The 17263-nt window shown below is 42.3% G+C and overlaps 2 protein-coding genes across 5 annotated transcripts; both read left to right on the top strand.

Annotated features, from left to right (window-relative positions):
• The first annotated feature begins 571 nt into the window (after positions 1-571).
• Positions 572-9675, top strand: LOC101765456 (afadin- and alpha-actinin-binding protein). Its single transcript, XM_004972988.3, has 16 exons — positions 572-709; positions 795-835; positions 932-1046; positions 1441-1538; positions 6861-6957; positions 7033-7115; positions 7291-7301; positions 7368-7426; positions 7511-7588; positions 7680-7745; positions 7817-7894; positions 8360-8470; positions 8665-8742; positions 8847-8966; positions 9120-9163; positions 9244-9675. Exons 1-16 carry the CDS (start codon positions 680-682, stop codon positions 9296-9298), a joined length of 1164 nt encoding a protein of 387 aa, XP_004973045.1. The 5' UTR covers positions 572-679; the 3' UTR covers positions 9299-9675.
• A 3176-nt stretch (positions 9676-12851) lies between these two features.
• LOC101764229 (ACT domain-containing protein DS12, chloroplastic) lies at positions 12852-17139 on the top strand. Of its 4 annotated transcripts, none has more exons than XM_004972984.4 (11): positions 12852-13300; positions 13407-13418; positions 14371-14425; positions 14494-14616; positions 14961-15055; positions 15235-15319; positions 15413-15472; positions 15870-15925; positions 16234-16339; positions 16409-16477; positions 16583-17139. In XM_004972984.4, the coding sequence occupies exons 1-11, from the start codon at positions 13173-13175 to the stop codon at positions 16643-16645; spliced, it is 852 nt and encodes a 283-aa protein (XP_004973041.1). In that variant the 5' UTR covers positions 12852-13172; the 3' UTR covers positions 16646-17139. The 4 variants fall into 4 exon arrangements, with proteins under 4 accessions (XP_004973041.1, XP_004973043.1, XP_004973042.1 ...); XM_004972985.3 differs by having other exon boundaries at positions 12857-13300; positions 14497-14616; XM_004972986.3 differs by lacking the exon at positions 13407-13418 and having other exon boundaries at positions 12855-13300.
• Positions 17140-17263: the final 124 nt, after the last annotated feature.

Below are 17263 nucleotides of genomic sequence, written 5' to 3'. Positions count from 1 at the left end.
GCAGAGATGTCCAAAATGGTTCCTTCTGTCTGATTGAGTTACTCTCACCGTGGTGGAGCTTACAAGCTCTATTCATGGCAGCTCAAGATTTCGTGATCAAACTTATGGAGAGAGATAGAGTCATCTACATCTTCATAGAGTGGAAGAGCAGCCTGCAGGAGTGCAGAGGGAGACAGAGGGAGAGGGGGAGGGAGGAGAAAGCTTGGTGGAGAGGAACAACATGTTCACATAGCAGCGGAAAATCTGATGGAAGAGGAAGGGGCGGTGGTAGTACCGGGTGAAGATGATATGGTCATTGGACACGAGAAACGAGAAGCATGTAGTTAATTAGAATGGAATAAAATTTCGGATCTCTGTTATCATCTACCGCGGCACACGCGGTCGCATCGGTGCATTGCATTTCAAAAAAACTCCCACACCGCCACATGTCACGTGCTCCTCCCCCACCCTTTCCTGGCCGCGGTGGGTCCATTAGCCCCGCTCAGATCTGGTCAATCTCACTGTCACTGACATCCCGGACCCACCTTACCGTTGCCGGCCTGCCTTCCCAGCCTCCTTCAAATCACTCTCTCCACATCTCTACTCGTCGTCGTCAATTCATCATCCATCCCCATCCACCCATCAACCCCCCAGACCCCAGATCTCTCTCCCTCTCGCCCTCCTCTCTCGCTCACCGCGGATGTCCTCGTCGGCGCGCTTCGACCTCCGGGTAAAACCCTAGCCCCCCAGGGCCCCAGATCCGCCGCCCTCCCCCTTCGCCGCCGAGGCGACTGACATCCTCCTTCTCAATGCAGGCCTCGTCGCAGCACCTGCAGCCTCCGCCATCCGGCATGAGGTGAGCGCCGCTGCGACCTCTCTCCCTCTCTCTCTATGTATCACTCTCGGGTTTGAGGTGATTTGGTTCTGACAGTGTCACGCCCTCTTCGTGCAGCGACGGGGGCGCGTTCGCGAATGCGGGGAACCTGGAGCACTGCGCCCGGTACCTCAACCAGACGCTCGTCACCTTCGGATTCCCGGCCTCGCTCGACCTCTTCGCCACCGATCCGGTCCGCTCCGCCTCCCTCTCTCAGCCCCGCCTCGCCGCTGCTTCACGCCAACGCATTCATTTCGGTTGCGGGGGTTTGTTTGCTTCTGATTTTCCTGGGTTTACGGGTTTTCTCATTTTTTTTGTACAAATTGCGAGGCCAATGCAGTGATTGCTCTGGTATAATCTTCTTCTATTGTTAAAATTTTTTCCAGCATTTTCATGCTTAATGTAATTTTGGGTTTGAGCCATGCTTTTCCAACTCTTTGTTTGTTCTCCAGTGGAAATCTGATTGCCGAACGTTGTGTTGTTCTACTACTTTTTGCAATTTGGGGATCAATGTTGAAGAGGCCTGTTTAATTTTTCGCGCGCTTGTTCTCTGAACATACCACACTTCTCCGGGTTCCGTTGTGCAGGTCTCGATTGCAAGAACATGCAACTGCATCTATGCGCTGCTGCAGCAGCGGCAGAGGGACATTGAGTTCAGGGAGTCGACAAATGATTTGCGGCAGCGGTGAGCCACTCACCATTCCTTCCAGTTTTGTTTCATGTCGTATTTCAGATATTCTAAGTTAGTGTTAATTATGGATAGTTCACTAGATCTGGAGGGTAGCAAAGATTAGTGATGCAGTACTAGACATAGTACTGGTTGGTAGTGACAGATGGCTGGTTGTGCCTCTCCCATGACATTATTGTCGTCATTCATGTTTGTTTTCTTGACCTTGGCATGATGATGATAGTTGATTGAATCACTTAATTATATTAGCAATAAGGCTTCGTTTGGATGTTGATATTGAGGTGAAGGAATTGCATTGAGGTAGGAATACCAAATCTGAGTGGAAATGGAAATGGCCTGCAATGCCAATGTTGCTGTTTGGATGTGTATGTAATTGGTAGTTAGAATCAAAGGGTAGCAGCCAATTCCAATTTTTGTTTGGATGTACAAACTGTTGAATTCTATGTTTTGAAGAGTCTGGACAGTATACAACATTTTACATGTATGAGAACGTAGTCTCCATAAATTGTGGATATATTGGAATTATTATATATCACTTTTCACATATAAAAACAGGAAAACTTTATTAAAAATGATCAAAATAGCAGCCATTATATAGCAAATAACATGAGACCAGTAGCTTCCAAGTACCCATAGAAGATTACAACATACTAAATAGGTTGGCAATCACACAAGACATGTTTTTGCCTATCATAACAGAAGCTCCTAATTAGGATAACATGTTCTTAAGCATTACATGACAACAAGCTGACAGGAAGTCCCTCAAATGCCATCCTTCTTGTTCAACATCAAGAGCCATTCCTTCCTCATGGCCATGGGGAGCTCCATAAGCGCTCATTAAGGATTAGCTTCCCATAAGATTTCAGCATGTCAGACCTAGCAAAATCTGGTATCATTTGAAGTGCAGCAAGGATTTCAGCAGTAGGGGTGACATGGGGCAGCGGTAATGGCTCAGTTGACTTCAAAGCATCTTTGAATGAGGTCTTCATATCTCCAAACATGCAGAGAATTGCATCACCAGTTCGCTGCCTCTTTTGGGGCAACTCCGGGGATGCATCATCAGCTTGTTCTTGTGAATCTTGAGCACTTTCAGCACCTGTCTTGGCTCCTCCATTGGCATGATCAGATGAGTAAATAGTGCTGAGTGCATCCCAATTCTTCACTACTTTGGTCTTGTAACAAGCTGATGCCTTGTCTGCATAATAGGCACATGTTACTATATTTTTGTTTTACAAAAGTGAGACAGAAGTGTGACAGAAAACAAAAAAATATGGCATCCTTACCTCCACATATCTATTCCACGCATCTTCACTATCAATTGACAGATTATTATTTTCCCAATCCCAACCAAATCCACTCTGAGAAAGTATCCTGCTAATGATCTCATAATGCTTGTCAAAAGTCTTGCACCTTGCTATTATATTGTCCTTTGTGATCTCCACATTGCACCTGTCACGTACATTCTTTATAGCAGCATTGTAGACATGTGGCTTCCATCCATTTTGGGCATGATCACCATTGTTGTGATGCTCAACAAGGACAGCCAACAATGCATTGTCCATCTCATCTGTCCAAGTGAGGTAAACCCTTTTTCCTTTTGCTGCAGCCATGGTGCTATCCACAAAATACCACAAAAGTTAGAGTAAGGTAATATCATATAATACCACAGATGATGCATGTACAAAAAGCACCACCAACTATCTGTTCACCACAAAAGACTGCTATTCTTTCACACAAAAGATGACCTACACGGCCTACTCCATCTCGGCATCACCATGCCTCACAAGTACTCAACAAACATGTCATTAGCTAGCTGCTCCCTAAAGGTGATCCATTCAAACATTTCTAATTAAGTTAGCATCACCTACAAGCTCATTTGGCATAGCTGCTACTTCAGCGTCCACTTCTTCCAAAATCATCCATCACATGTTGTCTATCCCTTGCAAAGTTGTGTAACACACAGCAAGCATTAATAATTCGAATCTGCAATAATGTTAGTTAGTAGTCAGAAATTGCCATTCAAATTTCTGTTATGTCAAAGAAACTTTCTGTGCATTGCTGAAACTTACAATTGTTACCTGATCTTTTATGTCAAAGAAACTTTTTGTGCGTAGGATAGCCCATTTTTTCTTCCATTAACCAAAAGTTCTCTCTACAACATTTCTAGCACGAGAATGACGTAAGTTATACAACTCTGTGGGAAATTTCGGCTGTTGTTGACTTGAAACCCACTCTTTCAAATGGTACCGAGTGGATCTGAATGGAGCAAGAAATCCAGGTCCATTGGTATAACCAGCATCAACTAAACAATAATTTCCTATTGTGAAGCAACTGAGTTAGCTACCAAGCAAATAAAAGAAATAAATTGCCGAGACAAAGAGTCGTACCCTTAGGTACAATAAATCCATCTTGGCGACTCATTGCATCACTTAGAACTCTTGAGTCAGAGGCTGAACCTTCCCAGCCAGGTAATACATACAAGAACTTCATATTCCAATCAACCACACCTAACATGTTAGTAGTGATTTGTTGCTTTCTGTTCCTGCACCTCCCTTGGTCAACCATAGGAACATACACATCAACATGACACCCATCAAGTGCTCCAAGTGCATTGCCAAACCACTTCCACTTGTAATCATCATGTGGTTGAACAGAAGGATCAGGAAGCTTAATGAACTCCTCACTTAGAGATAGAAAGGCTGTCAGCACATCAGAAAAGTGCCTACCGATGGTCTCTAAAGAACGCTTGTAATCACCACGCAACAACCTCATTTTTAGACCATAACCAACTACTAGCAAGAACATAGCAACCTTTTCTTCCACACTCACATATACACTGTCATGGAGACCACACCTCTCACGCAACATGGTGCATAGATCATGGAAGTTCCTTTTAGTCAAACACAACTTATCATAACATGTAACTTCAGATCCATCATACATTTCTTTGAGCAAATCCTTCCTAGTATTGTGCCTGTGCTCGTCATCACTAAAGCACCCTAAATTCCTTGGGTCCCTCCGCAAACTAAGATATGCTAGCCCAAGAACAACTAACTCAAAGTAAAGTTCTACACAACCCGTCTCATCTTTCTTCTTTTATTTTCTTCAGTTATACAAGAAACCAATTCAAGATCTAACATTGTATAGCTACAATGCACACGCATCACTTGTAAGAAAAAAATTCTAAACACAACAGCACAACACCATACGGCTTGCAAAAAAAATCATTCGTAAACTTCATGGCATACAACAATAACATAGCAACTAAGAATCACATACCTTCAATTCATCAATTGACCTGAAGAGGACCCAACGCTTGGAGAGCAATCTGAAAAATTAATGTAAGACATTATTAGGGTTTCTCTGTGTACTGCAATTGATTGCCATATATGAGAGAGGGGGCTTAGGGATGCATCATGGGTCTGTACGCATGAGGGATTAGGCAAAGAGGAAAGGAGGAGGCCATGGGCGCAGGGATTTTGCATTGAGACATGGGGGAAGTAGGGAAGATTGGGGCGAGGTTGACCGGCGGAGAGAGGGGAAACAATGGAGGATGTACGGAGGTCTGAGGGAACGGGGAGGAGGGTAGGAGAGAGGGTACCTGCAGCGGCGGCGGTGTCCTCCCGGGGTCGCCTCCCGCTTGTTCCCCTCAACAGGCGAGAGTATTTTGTTTTCCGTGGGTGCGGAGACGAAGAGGTACGCGTGGGGGAGGGGAAAAGGTCGTTTCAGATGAATACGGAGCCGGAGCGCTCGGAATTGTGGGCGGGCTCGCGCAAGACTGGCGGGATATTTCGTGGCATTGGTGCTCGATTCCGTTCGCTAATACCAAAGCCGTCCAAATACCAGGTATACCAGGTATTTGCTGGTACCCAATGCCAAATCCAGATTCCGGAGCTAAATACCAACATCCAAATGCAACCTAAGGGCCAGTTTGGTAGGGCTCTGGCTCCTCTGAAAACGGCTCCGGCTCTGGCTCCTCTAGTGGAGTGGCTTCTCCGGCTTTGGCTCCTCCTTTTAAAAAAATGTTTGGCAAAACGGCTCTTCCTGTGGGCCCTCCCCAAGGAAGAGGAGGAGGAGCCGGAGGAGCCACTCCTCCTCGGCAGTACAAAAAGGGCTCCGGCTCCATGGGTGCTCCACTCGCGGAGCCGTTTGTGATGCTACCCTTTGGTAGGGCTCCAGCAGAAGCCGCGATTGGAGCCGGAGCTGGAGCCCCACCAAACGAGCCCTAAGAGTATTGGTTAGGCCCATGTATGAAAGCTGAAATATGCCTTGTCTAGGAGAATTGCATGTTAAGGAATCTTGCCAAAGTTTGGTTTCATAGAGTATAGACATTTAAAGAGGAAAGTCCTGAGAAATTGAGGTGATTTTTTTGTTATTCATTCTGCTGAGTAATAACACATTTGCTTAAATTTTGCTAGTGCAGTTTTATTCACCATATTTTGTACTCAATGTTAGTTCTTATTCTTTTCCGTCCGAGCCAACCAATACCTAAATCTCAGAATTAGGTTAGTACTTGCTGTTCATGTTTATAGCCGTATTGAATCTTGATTTTGCTTGCCTGTGAAGTTTGGTTTTCACAGTGCAATTCTGTCTTTGAATCAAAACTAGATCAGGCAATTATGGAATACTGTTGTCCTTGACATCACGCTACCATAGATCTCCTTTTCTCTGACAGTACCACTTGCTGCCCTGAGCCAACTCTGTCACCACCTACAGTGTGCCCTTCTCCTTGTTCATCTCCCTTCACTTTTTCCTTTTAACAATGGTTCCTTTTGTACCTTTAAACCTCTGTTATTTCTCCTCTACAGTCCTGTTGATATTTGAATTTTTATTGTTTGCATCTCCTATTTGTCTGATATAACCCGCCGACAGTGTGAAATATGTATACCTTGTAGTTAGGTGCACCTAACAACTAAATGATTTATTCTATTTGACATGGTTAGTTGCACCTGCATGGTACTATTTGTCCAGAGCCCATTCCTTCACAGTGATGTGCTGTAGGGCATTGTTTGCTTGCCATCTGTTAGTATTAGATCGAAATAGACATGATTCTGTTATCTGCTCTTTCCTATGTTCATTCATGTTATAGTTTGGTGACAAGGTTAATGCAGTTGATGTCAACATTTGTCACAACTCTACCAGAATATTGTTGGTCTTTGGAGTAAATGAACAGAAATCTGTTGTCTACTTCATTCCATTACACATTTATACCATTCAGTTAGGTGGCAACAATAATGAAATTTTTACCTAATGCTGCTTCACTTAATTACTACGAGATTGTGGCTAATGGCTCTGTGACTAATGTTACACAATGTTCAGCATGCAATCTGATATTTCGCGGTTGGAGGCCAAGATTGAAAGAATGGATGCTCAATTAGCAGCCAAAGATCGAGAGCTTGCAACGCTTACTCGAACGGTTTGTTCTTGTATAAACTTCTCTTTGGATTCTTCACCATTCTCGGGATTCTAAATTCTTTTTTTCAATTACCAGGAGGCCAAAAACACTGCAGCTTTGAAATCTCAGATTGATAAGCTGCAACAAGAACGTGATGAATTTCAGAAAATGGTCATTCGGTTCCGGCACGAAAAACGATGCAAAACGGGTGCATTTCGGCACCCGAATGCACTATTTCCGGGTAGCGAAACTCGGGTGGATTTTTTCGCAACGAACGCATGCAATCTTCCTAAATATGCACTAGAACATGTTTGGGAGTGTTTTTCGGCATTCGGTTCCGTTTACGGTGAAGAGATTGCAACAATGTTTGGTGATGACTGATGAGATAACATGAACCTTTCCTGACTTGCTATTATTATTTTGCAAGCAAGTACGCACCCAACAACTCCATGAAATGAAGAAGAAAGAGAAAGAATACATAAAATTGCAGGCAAGTATTTGTATCTTTAAAAGGTGATGCTGTAACAACAACAGCATAGTGATTACACTGAAAACATCTTTGTCTAATTTGCAGGAGAAGCTAAACCAGGTATTGATGGAGAAGAAAAAGGAGTCGTCCCGTTCTGGAATGGAAATAATGAACTTGTTGCAGGTTTGCTTATGAATCTTCTTGATTGTTAATATGTATTTATATTTTATTTTGTATTTGAGTCTTGTGTTGACTTGGTTACTAACTTTAACAGAAAGAAGGCCGGCAACGTGGAACGTGGAATGGGAAAAAGAATGACAATGATTATTACAAAATGATTGTAAGCAGTGATGCATCTTTGAAACTCAGACTAGGTTGAATATATTCTAAAGTACTTGAGTGCATATCCAGGTTGATGCATATGAAGTGAAGAAGCAAGAGCTGATGCAGGAGAATGCTGATTTACGGGCACTCTTGCGTTCAATGCAGGTAAAAGCAATATCATGTTTCAAATAAGTTCCCTGCTTTTGAATGTAATGTGTTTGTAACATGATTCCATGTCATATTGTTGTTTTCCTGTTGCACATACTTTTCTTAAATATTCTTTAAATTTTCCTTAGATATCATAAGTGTTATGCTTAATTCATAGGATGCCTGGAGGAATAAGTAATGGTTTTATATAGTTTCTCATGTACAAATTCTGTAATGCCACTATTTGATGGGCCAAAAAACCAGGGTAACATTAGGATTCATCAGTGCCATTTTTTTCGTCCCTCAACTACCTTGTGCAAAACCCTTCTCTGAAACGAACCGAGGGATGAGAACTGAACAGTTTGGAAAGATGGAGGAAGAAAATTAAACTGCAAGGATAGTTGAAGGACTACAAATGGACTAGATTCCTAATTTAAAAGTATTGAACAGTGTGTTTACCCAAGTGACCATGTTTTACCTCAGATGGACATGCGTGAGTTCCTCAATGCTCCGAATGGATCATCACAGCCTACTGTTGCTGCTAATGGAAGAAAAGAGGCAGGGTCTCCTCAGTCCCCACTAGGTGGCAAGACGGTATAATATTAACTAATTTCTTTACATCTTTAATTGTCAGTTTTCTCCTCCTTTTCTGTTTCCTTTTGAACTCACATGGTTCTCTACCATGTATCAAATCACACTTTCTCTTTACTTACGTGAGATAACTTTTGCTTAGGTTAGGTGGAGTCACATGCTCACTCTTTGATTCCTTTTTTGTTTGCACATGTCAGGATGTCTTTGACTTGCCCTTTCACATGGCCAGAGACCAGATAGAAGAGAGTTTGCGCACAAAAATGGCTTCAATCAAGGTAGTAACCACTGGATTAATTTATATCTCCCATCTTACAATTGCTGTTTCAGGATGCATACTTGTTTTCATTACTTCATGGTATCGATTTCCTGTTGCTACCAGGCACGAATGACGCAACTTCAAGACGCTCAAAAAGGTGCTGAAGTGACCTCTGAGGCTACCGAGCGTGAGCTTGAGCTCGAAGCTCAGCTGGTTGAAGCAAGGAGCATCATCCAAGAGCAGGTTTGTTCTTTTTTATATTTTTGTTTACCACTTCTGAATGACGGTATGGAAAATCCTGTTTATATTTCACGTTTGTAATGCTGTCATATATGCTTAACTGCCAACAGTTTTGTCCTGAGTAACCTTACATTTATAAAAACTATAAACGTGCAGGCTTCCATCATGTCCAAGCACTTCACCAAGTCTGATAAGCCAAGGTGATTTGAAAACGTCTTATTTGCCTTGGTTCTCTTCTGTTCACTCCAACTAGACCTTCAATTTATGGATTCCCTTGCAGTGGCAGGAGGCATAGCAGTCTGGACAGTGAGCGAGAGGCGTCTGCCGAGGTGTAAAAACATGTCTGTGGCAAGGATGATGTCGCGCAAGGCCTCCTTTTTCTTAGTAAGTACTTGAGGTAGTATGTTGCAGCAGGATGTCCTGGCGTGGTAAGCCCAGAGCCTAGGCCGCTGTCTAAGCAGTATGATGTGCAGGAGCATCTCCTCCGGCATAGTGTCTAACCTAGTTACATTTAGGGTAAATGTAATTGTAATCCTACTGTGTGAAGGATGCCAGTGTAGCTAACCTTACATCCCTGGAAGAAATGGACCTTCCGGACCTGACAGCCTACTGGAGTGTTGTTGCCATTCTATGTAGTATATGCAGTCAATAGTGGCTAGTCTTCAGAATTCGGAATGCAGGCTGTCAAGTGTCCCCCTGGTCTATGGCACAATCTGGTTTCCGGCTGCATCTTGTACCATTGGTCTGGAGGGACTCCCCAACTTGGAGCAGTTGTCATTAGATTGAAACGGCTCTCAATCTTGCTTCTCCACCATGGTGCCAAAAGGAGCCTGGGAGGTGCTCATAGCGCGCTGCTTGCCGGATCCGATGGCATGGCGAGGCCAAAAAGGTCTGGCATCTGCTCGCTGTCGCTGATGATGCACCCGAAGGTCTGGGTGGTTATCAACGTGTCAAGGCCACCCGTGTCGTGTTCTGTTCGTATCAATGTTCTCCAACTAGACGTGTCTGCGTCCCCTGTCCAGGTGCAGACGCGCACGTTCCGCAAAACCATGGAACGTCCCAAGTGTCGCAATGAACCGGACGATAGACAACTGTAGCACGACACAAGTGTGGCTACGAACTCTCGACACTTGCTTGGGACCTGGGAAACGTAAGAGGTATAGAGCCTTCCGTCCTTGGGACCTGCTGGTGCCTGAATTGCCCATTTTGTCTTGGGATCCTTCGCAGCTGACAGCTGCGCGCATGGATGGGCGTGGAACCGGCAGAATCGGGCACGGATTTGTCCCTTGGTTGCTTGCACGCATGCATCACGTTCTGCAGATCCAGATCCACGCCGAAAGCTGACTCGGCCTCGTGCGACCGCGCACCAGAAAATGTCGGATTTAATTAAAAAAAAGGAAAATGCTGTATTTTTTTTTCCGCGAGGGCTAACATCACTATATCATTTTCGCCGTAGATCAACGAGCCAGAAGAAAGGGGGAGTGAGCCCAGTGACAGAAGGAAATAGAGATTTAATCTTACAATTCACTGGCCAAGAAAAACGCAAACTGTTCTCTGGAATCTTCAAGCACACGGCTTCTTGTGCGCGAGAAATCATGGATTCTCCACCGTGCCAAAAATGCGAGGGAGGCCCTTCAATCTTGCCTGTTAAAATGTGTTACCAATATTCAGGGCTTACTACCAACATTAGTATGATCCGTGGTATATTGATTCCCCTTAGAAGCTACTATTAGCAAGCTTCTTTGATCTTAATCGAACTCGGTTGGTCAAAAAAAAAGGCTAGCAGCAGCTTTTCAGAAAAACTTAAAAGCTGCAAATAGACTCTCAGTTGTCTTTGTCTGAAGGTTTGCATAATGCATGTTCATCGCTCGCAAAATTGGTATCATTAAGGCAGTCCCCATCAGGACAGTCCATCAACGAAATCTGTCATCTTCTCGCTTTTATTTCATTCAACCATAGCCACCAGGACAGAAAGGTAGGGCATGAGGAAGGAGCGATCGATGGATCTCGAACAGTCATGCTGATTGACGATCCAGCACTGGTAGCCTACCCATCAATCATCCCACAGTAATAGGAAGAAATTAACTTAGACGAAATCACGAAATTAAAACTACCAAGACGCATGAAACTCTGCTTTCTTTGAAAGATAAATTCACATGAATGCTGCTTAAAATTTCAAAGCCTCATTTCTTAGGGTCTGTAGAGCAGTAAAGAAAACAATATGTCAGCATGACAGCATATAGTCAAATGCTTATCCATCCATATTCGTGGCAAAAAGAGGAAGATGAAAAGACAAATGCTTATCCATATGCTTGAGATCCAATCATATGTGGCCCATCTTTGTGTTTCCTTTTTACAAGAATCATATTGTATTGAAAGCAAAGTAGTTTCTTCCTCGCGACGAAAAAGAAAGTATTTCCCAGTGGTGAAGTAGGGAAGAAGACCGTGCCCAGATTTGTATAAAAAAAAATACAAACATGATAGTCCATCTCCATCATGATACCCGAGCTTATCTTCTCAGCCTAAATGAATTGTAGAAAAAAAGGAGGGGAAAGGATAATACTCAAGTACCCAACTAGTTGACAATTGTAGTTGTATTTGGTAAAATACAACTACTTACGCGATGCTCGTCTGCAGAGAGTAGAATTTGATATATAAAACGCTCATCCTTAGGTGGCATACATTATTTACACGATATACACGACTCAATTCGAAGTATTAAGTGAATGAACATATTTATTATCCACGTATATGTGGTTGCTGAATTTCGATTATGAACCAAATGCAGCTAGAATGTAGTTGAACTACACATGGGCCTTACCGCCTTAAACTTGATATTCTAGATCCAATAAAAGAAACATAATAAACCATTATAAGGTTTAATAAATAAAATTGATTTGTTTCACATTAGTGATATTTTTCTATATATCTTTTCTGATTTGAATCTAAATTATCTTACAAAAGGTGCTTGGGTTGAAACAATCGGAATCTGTCCATTTAAGCCGCTATCAAAGTTTAGATTTGAATGGTGAACTCATTTTTATATGAAAGGCATATGAAGTATCTGTATCTATCAAATTAGATATTCAGGTACAATTGAACATACCCCTTTCATTCATAAACAAAAAACGACCATGATCTCAATTCATTTCACAATTTTGGTTCACTAAACTGCAACACTATAGATTGCCAATCAAAAACATATGTTCGATCAATAAGAAAGAATAACAATTTTTACTGGAGCTCAGTTTTTTTTTGAGCATCACTGGAGCTCAGTTTTGTCCGTTCCCAATAATTGTATGGGCTAGCTTCACGTTGCCACTCTTCCCACGTTGTGCAATACCTTTTTTTCCTTGGGTTTTAGTTTGATGTCGATTTTGTCACAAAAAATTCTATTTTATTTGTGGTAGAGATGTTAAATCATTGCACCGATTTTTTGATACTCGGGTGGATTTTGTTGTGTTCCGTTGTATTGTGTTGCTTGCTGTGTTCCTTTGTATTGTGTTGCCATGCTCCCTATGCTTTTCTTTCCATGTCAACAACGCATAGGATGGATATAAGTTATGTTTGCAAGAGAAATCAAACTACTTTTTAGACAAATTTCAAATCAAATTATTATAAAAACCCAACAAGTTGTTTTTTAAAAGAAAAACATTACAAGTTCGTATAGGCCAGAATTACACAAAGTTCTTACAATCCCTGGCCTCAAATTCTCTCTCTTCCATTCCATGGACCTTGGGCCTAGTGGTCTTGACACTGACACCTACATTATCCTTCCAGCTGCATCAAGAAGGACCAAACCACCCCCAACCAACTTATCTGCACCTGTCCTCTCCCCCCACCACCGCATTTCCATCCCAGCATACATTTTCTCAAGCTGCATAACTCCGGATTTCTTCTATCAGAAAGGGACATCATACAGAGTGAAGAGATGGAGTGATGAGAGATATATATCCCGAGGAGGCTGGGGTGAGGCGAAGGGAAGAGCAGAGAGGAGAGCACAAGGTCACCTCCCATTCCGGAACCCCGTCCCCCATATCCTATGGATAGAGCGGTCGCGACAGCCGCAGACATCCTCGTCATGATCCCATCGCCTTCGCCTTCGCCTTTGTAGCACCGCCTCCTCATCCACCCGCCCCCTGTTTCTTGGCCACTGCTTCCTGGACTGGATCGGATTGGATCCCCGTCCGCCCGTTTCTTCGAGGAGAGATGGCCGAAATGGCCGTGACCGTCGCCGCCGCCGGCACCCTCCGGCCGTGCACCGGCGTGTCTGCGCGCGGTGCCGCGGTTCTTGGCCGGTGGCGGCCTCTTGTCCCGGCGGCGCCCGCTATGCTGAGGTGAGGGGATTGGCCATTGGCCAAGATTCAGTTTTTCCCTTCCCCTTTTGGGTGCACGAGGTTGCGAGCCTTTGCTTAGTATTTCCTTTTTCTGTTGTTATGGTAGGATGTTTCAAAGGTGCGAGCTGCGTTGCACAGAATATACTTCGCTCAGTTGGGATTGTAGTTGGTTCCTGAATTTGTTAGGACAGGATGCTAATTAACATCATTATGGCATAACTTGTTTCTTGGATTCTTTGATTTTTGTTTTAGCTGCAGAGTGTACTACTTGTTGGTTTGCTTAATGAAAAGGGGTTAGAAATTGTAAAGCAGCCTTGTTTTGGTCATATCTTGATGATATCATAGTTAAGTGGTAGTGCTGATTGGTGAAGTAATGAATGTGCTCAGGAGGTTGATATCTCTTGGTACTTGTAGCTGTATGAGCCTGTTGGATATGTACTGACAGGTGCCTAGTTTTCATTTCACAATTTGAATGAGGTTCGGAAGGAAGTCGCTCCTACAAATTTGCTTAAACACTCTATCTTGTTCTAAGCTTCTTTAAGTCTTTTCTTAAATGGCTAGTTGCATACAGGGAAATCATTAGCTTAGTCTGTGAACAAAGCAGTCTAGCTGTACATCCTTGAACTTCACCCATATGTAGTTTTGCATTAAGGATTTGACAATATATTATCTTGTCCACATCTGGTTTTCGTAAGGCAAGAGACACCTTCCAAATATCATGGATTTTGACAATTTTCACGATTCTCATGTATTGGTTAAAAGATTGTATGGTCTGTTGAATCCATTTTCAGCAACAAGTAGGTTTATAGAAAGTCTGGGGTTTCCTGGAATTGCAGGGAAGTACTGATTACTAGTCTTTATCATAATGTAATACCAAAGTGAGGGGACATTTATAACATGTCGAAAAGACCGTGTGAGTTTTCCTTTGGAGTTTCATAGTCTAGTTGCTGCAGAGTATGTTAATACTAACCTACAATCTTTTGTTATTCCATCTTTTCTATATATATAACCTCCAGTGTATCTTTCTCTCCAATTTGGGGTGTTTGTAACTGATCTTTTCCTCTCTCCAGATTGTCTTCTCCAGCTGTGAGGGTTCCTAGGGCTGCTTCCCCTGCAGCTGTTGAGGTACATAGCGTAGGTTACCAAAAAACATTGGATGAACTTGCTTGTTCAACCACATATACTTTCGTTAGCAGGATGGGAGCAACACTGATGCAGTCCCTACCCCGAAAGTTATAATAGATCAAGACTCAGATCCGGATGCAACTATTGTTGAAGTAACCTTGGGTGACCGTCTTGGCGATCTTCTTGATACAGTACGCTTTTCACATTAAATTCTCATTATACTCGCACCATGGACTAAATGATCTTGTTAATATCACCCATATCTTAGGCCAGTCTCAGTGCACAGTTTCATGGCACAGTTACCAAGGCAGAGAACTTGGTTACTTTGCCTGCTGGGTTTCATGGTGATGAAACTCTCTCTCACATATGATGAAACTCTCTCTCCTCTCTCCTCATAATGACCTTGCCACGTCAACAAAATTGTTGATGTGTCATGTTATTTAATGGTCATGAAATTTTTGATGAAACCTCCACTAAAACTAGCCTTAGATTTATGAGAAATGTATGGATAAAATATGCTCTGTTTAATGTGCAGATGAATGCCCTGAAGAACTTAGGGCTAAATGTTGTTAAAGCTAGTGTCTGCCTTGATTCTACGGGCAAGCATAACAAGTTTGCTATAACTAAAGCGTAAGTGAATCTTCCTTCCTATGCTGTTTCATCAGATATGTAAAAATTGACATGAGGAATCTCTCATTTAAATTTAGTGTCCTACACTCCTACTTACAACAGAATATGACGTCTTTCTTCATTGTACTTCCTGCATCTATCAGTTCTTGCCTAGAATGAGTGACAGGAATGCTCTACAGGTCCACTGGCCGCAAAATCGATGACCCAGAGTTGTTAGAAGCAGTACGATTGACGATCATTAACAACATGATACAATATCATCCGGTAAGTGCCTTCAACTTTTGATTTTTACTTATATAAATTTACGGTGTTGCTAAAGAATTTCTTAATTCTTTTTCTTTTGTAATTTGGGACCAGGAGTCCAGCAGTCAATTGGCTATGGGGGCAACATTTGGGCCTGAAGCCCCTGCAGAACAGGTATCGCCTAAACTCATTTACATCAATGGCTTGGCTTTATTTAATGCGTAGCATATTGAACTGAAAACATGTCAGTGTCTCTATCGAGGTCCACAAAACCATCTTATTTATCTATATCCATCTTGAGAAAGAAAAAACACACAGGTGTAAAAGATACTCATTTCTGCAGCATCCTAGTTGGCTGTTGGTTCCTTTTTTGTCCCTCCATTGCTAAAGTTAACCGAATCAAAAGTCCTTGTTGTCGTCACCTTGTAGCTAGATCTGCAATCTGTTTTCAGTACATACTTGACTGAACTATGATACAATGGCCACGAAATTGCGACCAAGTATAGCATCAGAATTTTGTCTTTGTTCTGGAGACTAAAAAACCTTCCCTGGTTCACTTGTAAATCGGCAGGTTGATGTGGACATAGCAACCCACATAGATATCTATGCCGACGGCCCTGAAAGAAGGTATGACGTCTTTCTTAACTGGTGCAATGTTCTTCACATTATAAGGAAAAGTATTCACTTTTGTCATTATTTAAAGAAATTCATACTGTCCAACAAGAAGCAACATAAGAACATGTTTGCCTGATTTTGTCTGAACACTTTGAATGAAAAACACATTGCCTACATGTATCTGTTACAGATATGCTGGCTTTCCTTGCTTGACCTACTGATATTGTTTCACCAATGGAAATGCTGGATTATTTCAAAATTCCTACTCTATAATATCAAAGCGATTTGATCTCCGATCATTCTATGTTATTCCATTTCAGCTTACTTGTGGTGGAAACAGCGGATCGTCCAGGGTTACTGGTTGATCTTGTTAGGATCATCTCTGACATCAACATAACTGTCCAATCTGGAGAGTTTGATACTGAGGTGACACTAATTTTATGAAGTCTCTGTTCATGCAAGGAACCATTCATGTCCTGACATTTTCTCTTATAGGGGCTATTGGCAAAAGCAAAATTCCATGTCAGTTACAGGGGCAAACATTTGACTGAGGCTTTGAAACAGGTAAAGATTACAAGACCTGTTCTTTTGTCTTGACAATCTGGTTCTCAACATACTCGTAAGCATGGCATTTTGGTGCCATCATTCTGATTTACCTCATCTCTGCAGATTCTTTCTAATAGCCTGCGCTATTTCTTGAGACGGCCGACAACAGAGGATGCCAGTTTCTAGCCAGATAATTATGAAGGCCCCCCACCTGAGATGGGATTCACATGAATCTGATAGTATCATCAAAGTTGTTGAAATAAGCACAATAATTTTTTAAAAAGATGGACTGAGGAGGTATACTTGATGTTTGGCATCACACCAATTTAAGGTTAGGCAAGGAATCTGCTGTATGAAGTGCAGAAGACTGCGATGCCTAAAACATGTAACGCATGATTGTTTTGCTACCTGGGATGCATTATTTGGTGATAATAAGATGGGACATTGTGGGGGCCATCATCCAGTGTCTGGATCAAATGCTGTGTTTATTTTGTACATTTCATCAGATTAATGAAATTACAGAAAATAATCTTCTGGGTAACAACTAGATGAAATTTCTTTGAGAGTGCTGAACAGTGACTTAGTCCAAAGGGCAACCGTGGGCTAGCAGTCAATTGTAGTTGAAAATGTAATATGTACTTCAGTACGATCTTTAAAAGCATATTTCTTGACCATTGTAACTTCACCTATTGGAAATTCTTACAAAATCAGCATGGTTTTAAAAGGACTTCGTATATAAATCCATTGATGTGATTTTTCATATATAAATTTGACGAGGGCATTTGTATCCTTATCCTGTTTTGA

Source organism: Setaria italica, chromosome VI, assembly GCF_000263155.2.
Source record: "Setaria italica strain Yugu1 chromosome VI, Setaria_italica_v2.0, whole genome shotgun sequence".
Lineage (NCBI taxonomy): Eukaryota > Viridiplantae > Streptophyta > Magnoliopsida > Poales > Poaceae > Setaria > Setaria italica.
This window is presented reverse-complemented; position numbering and strand designations above follow the sequence as displayed.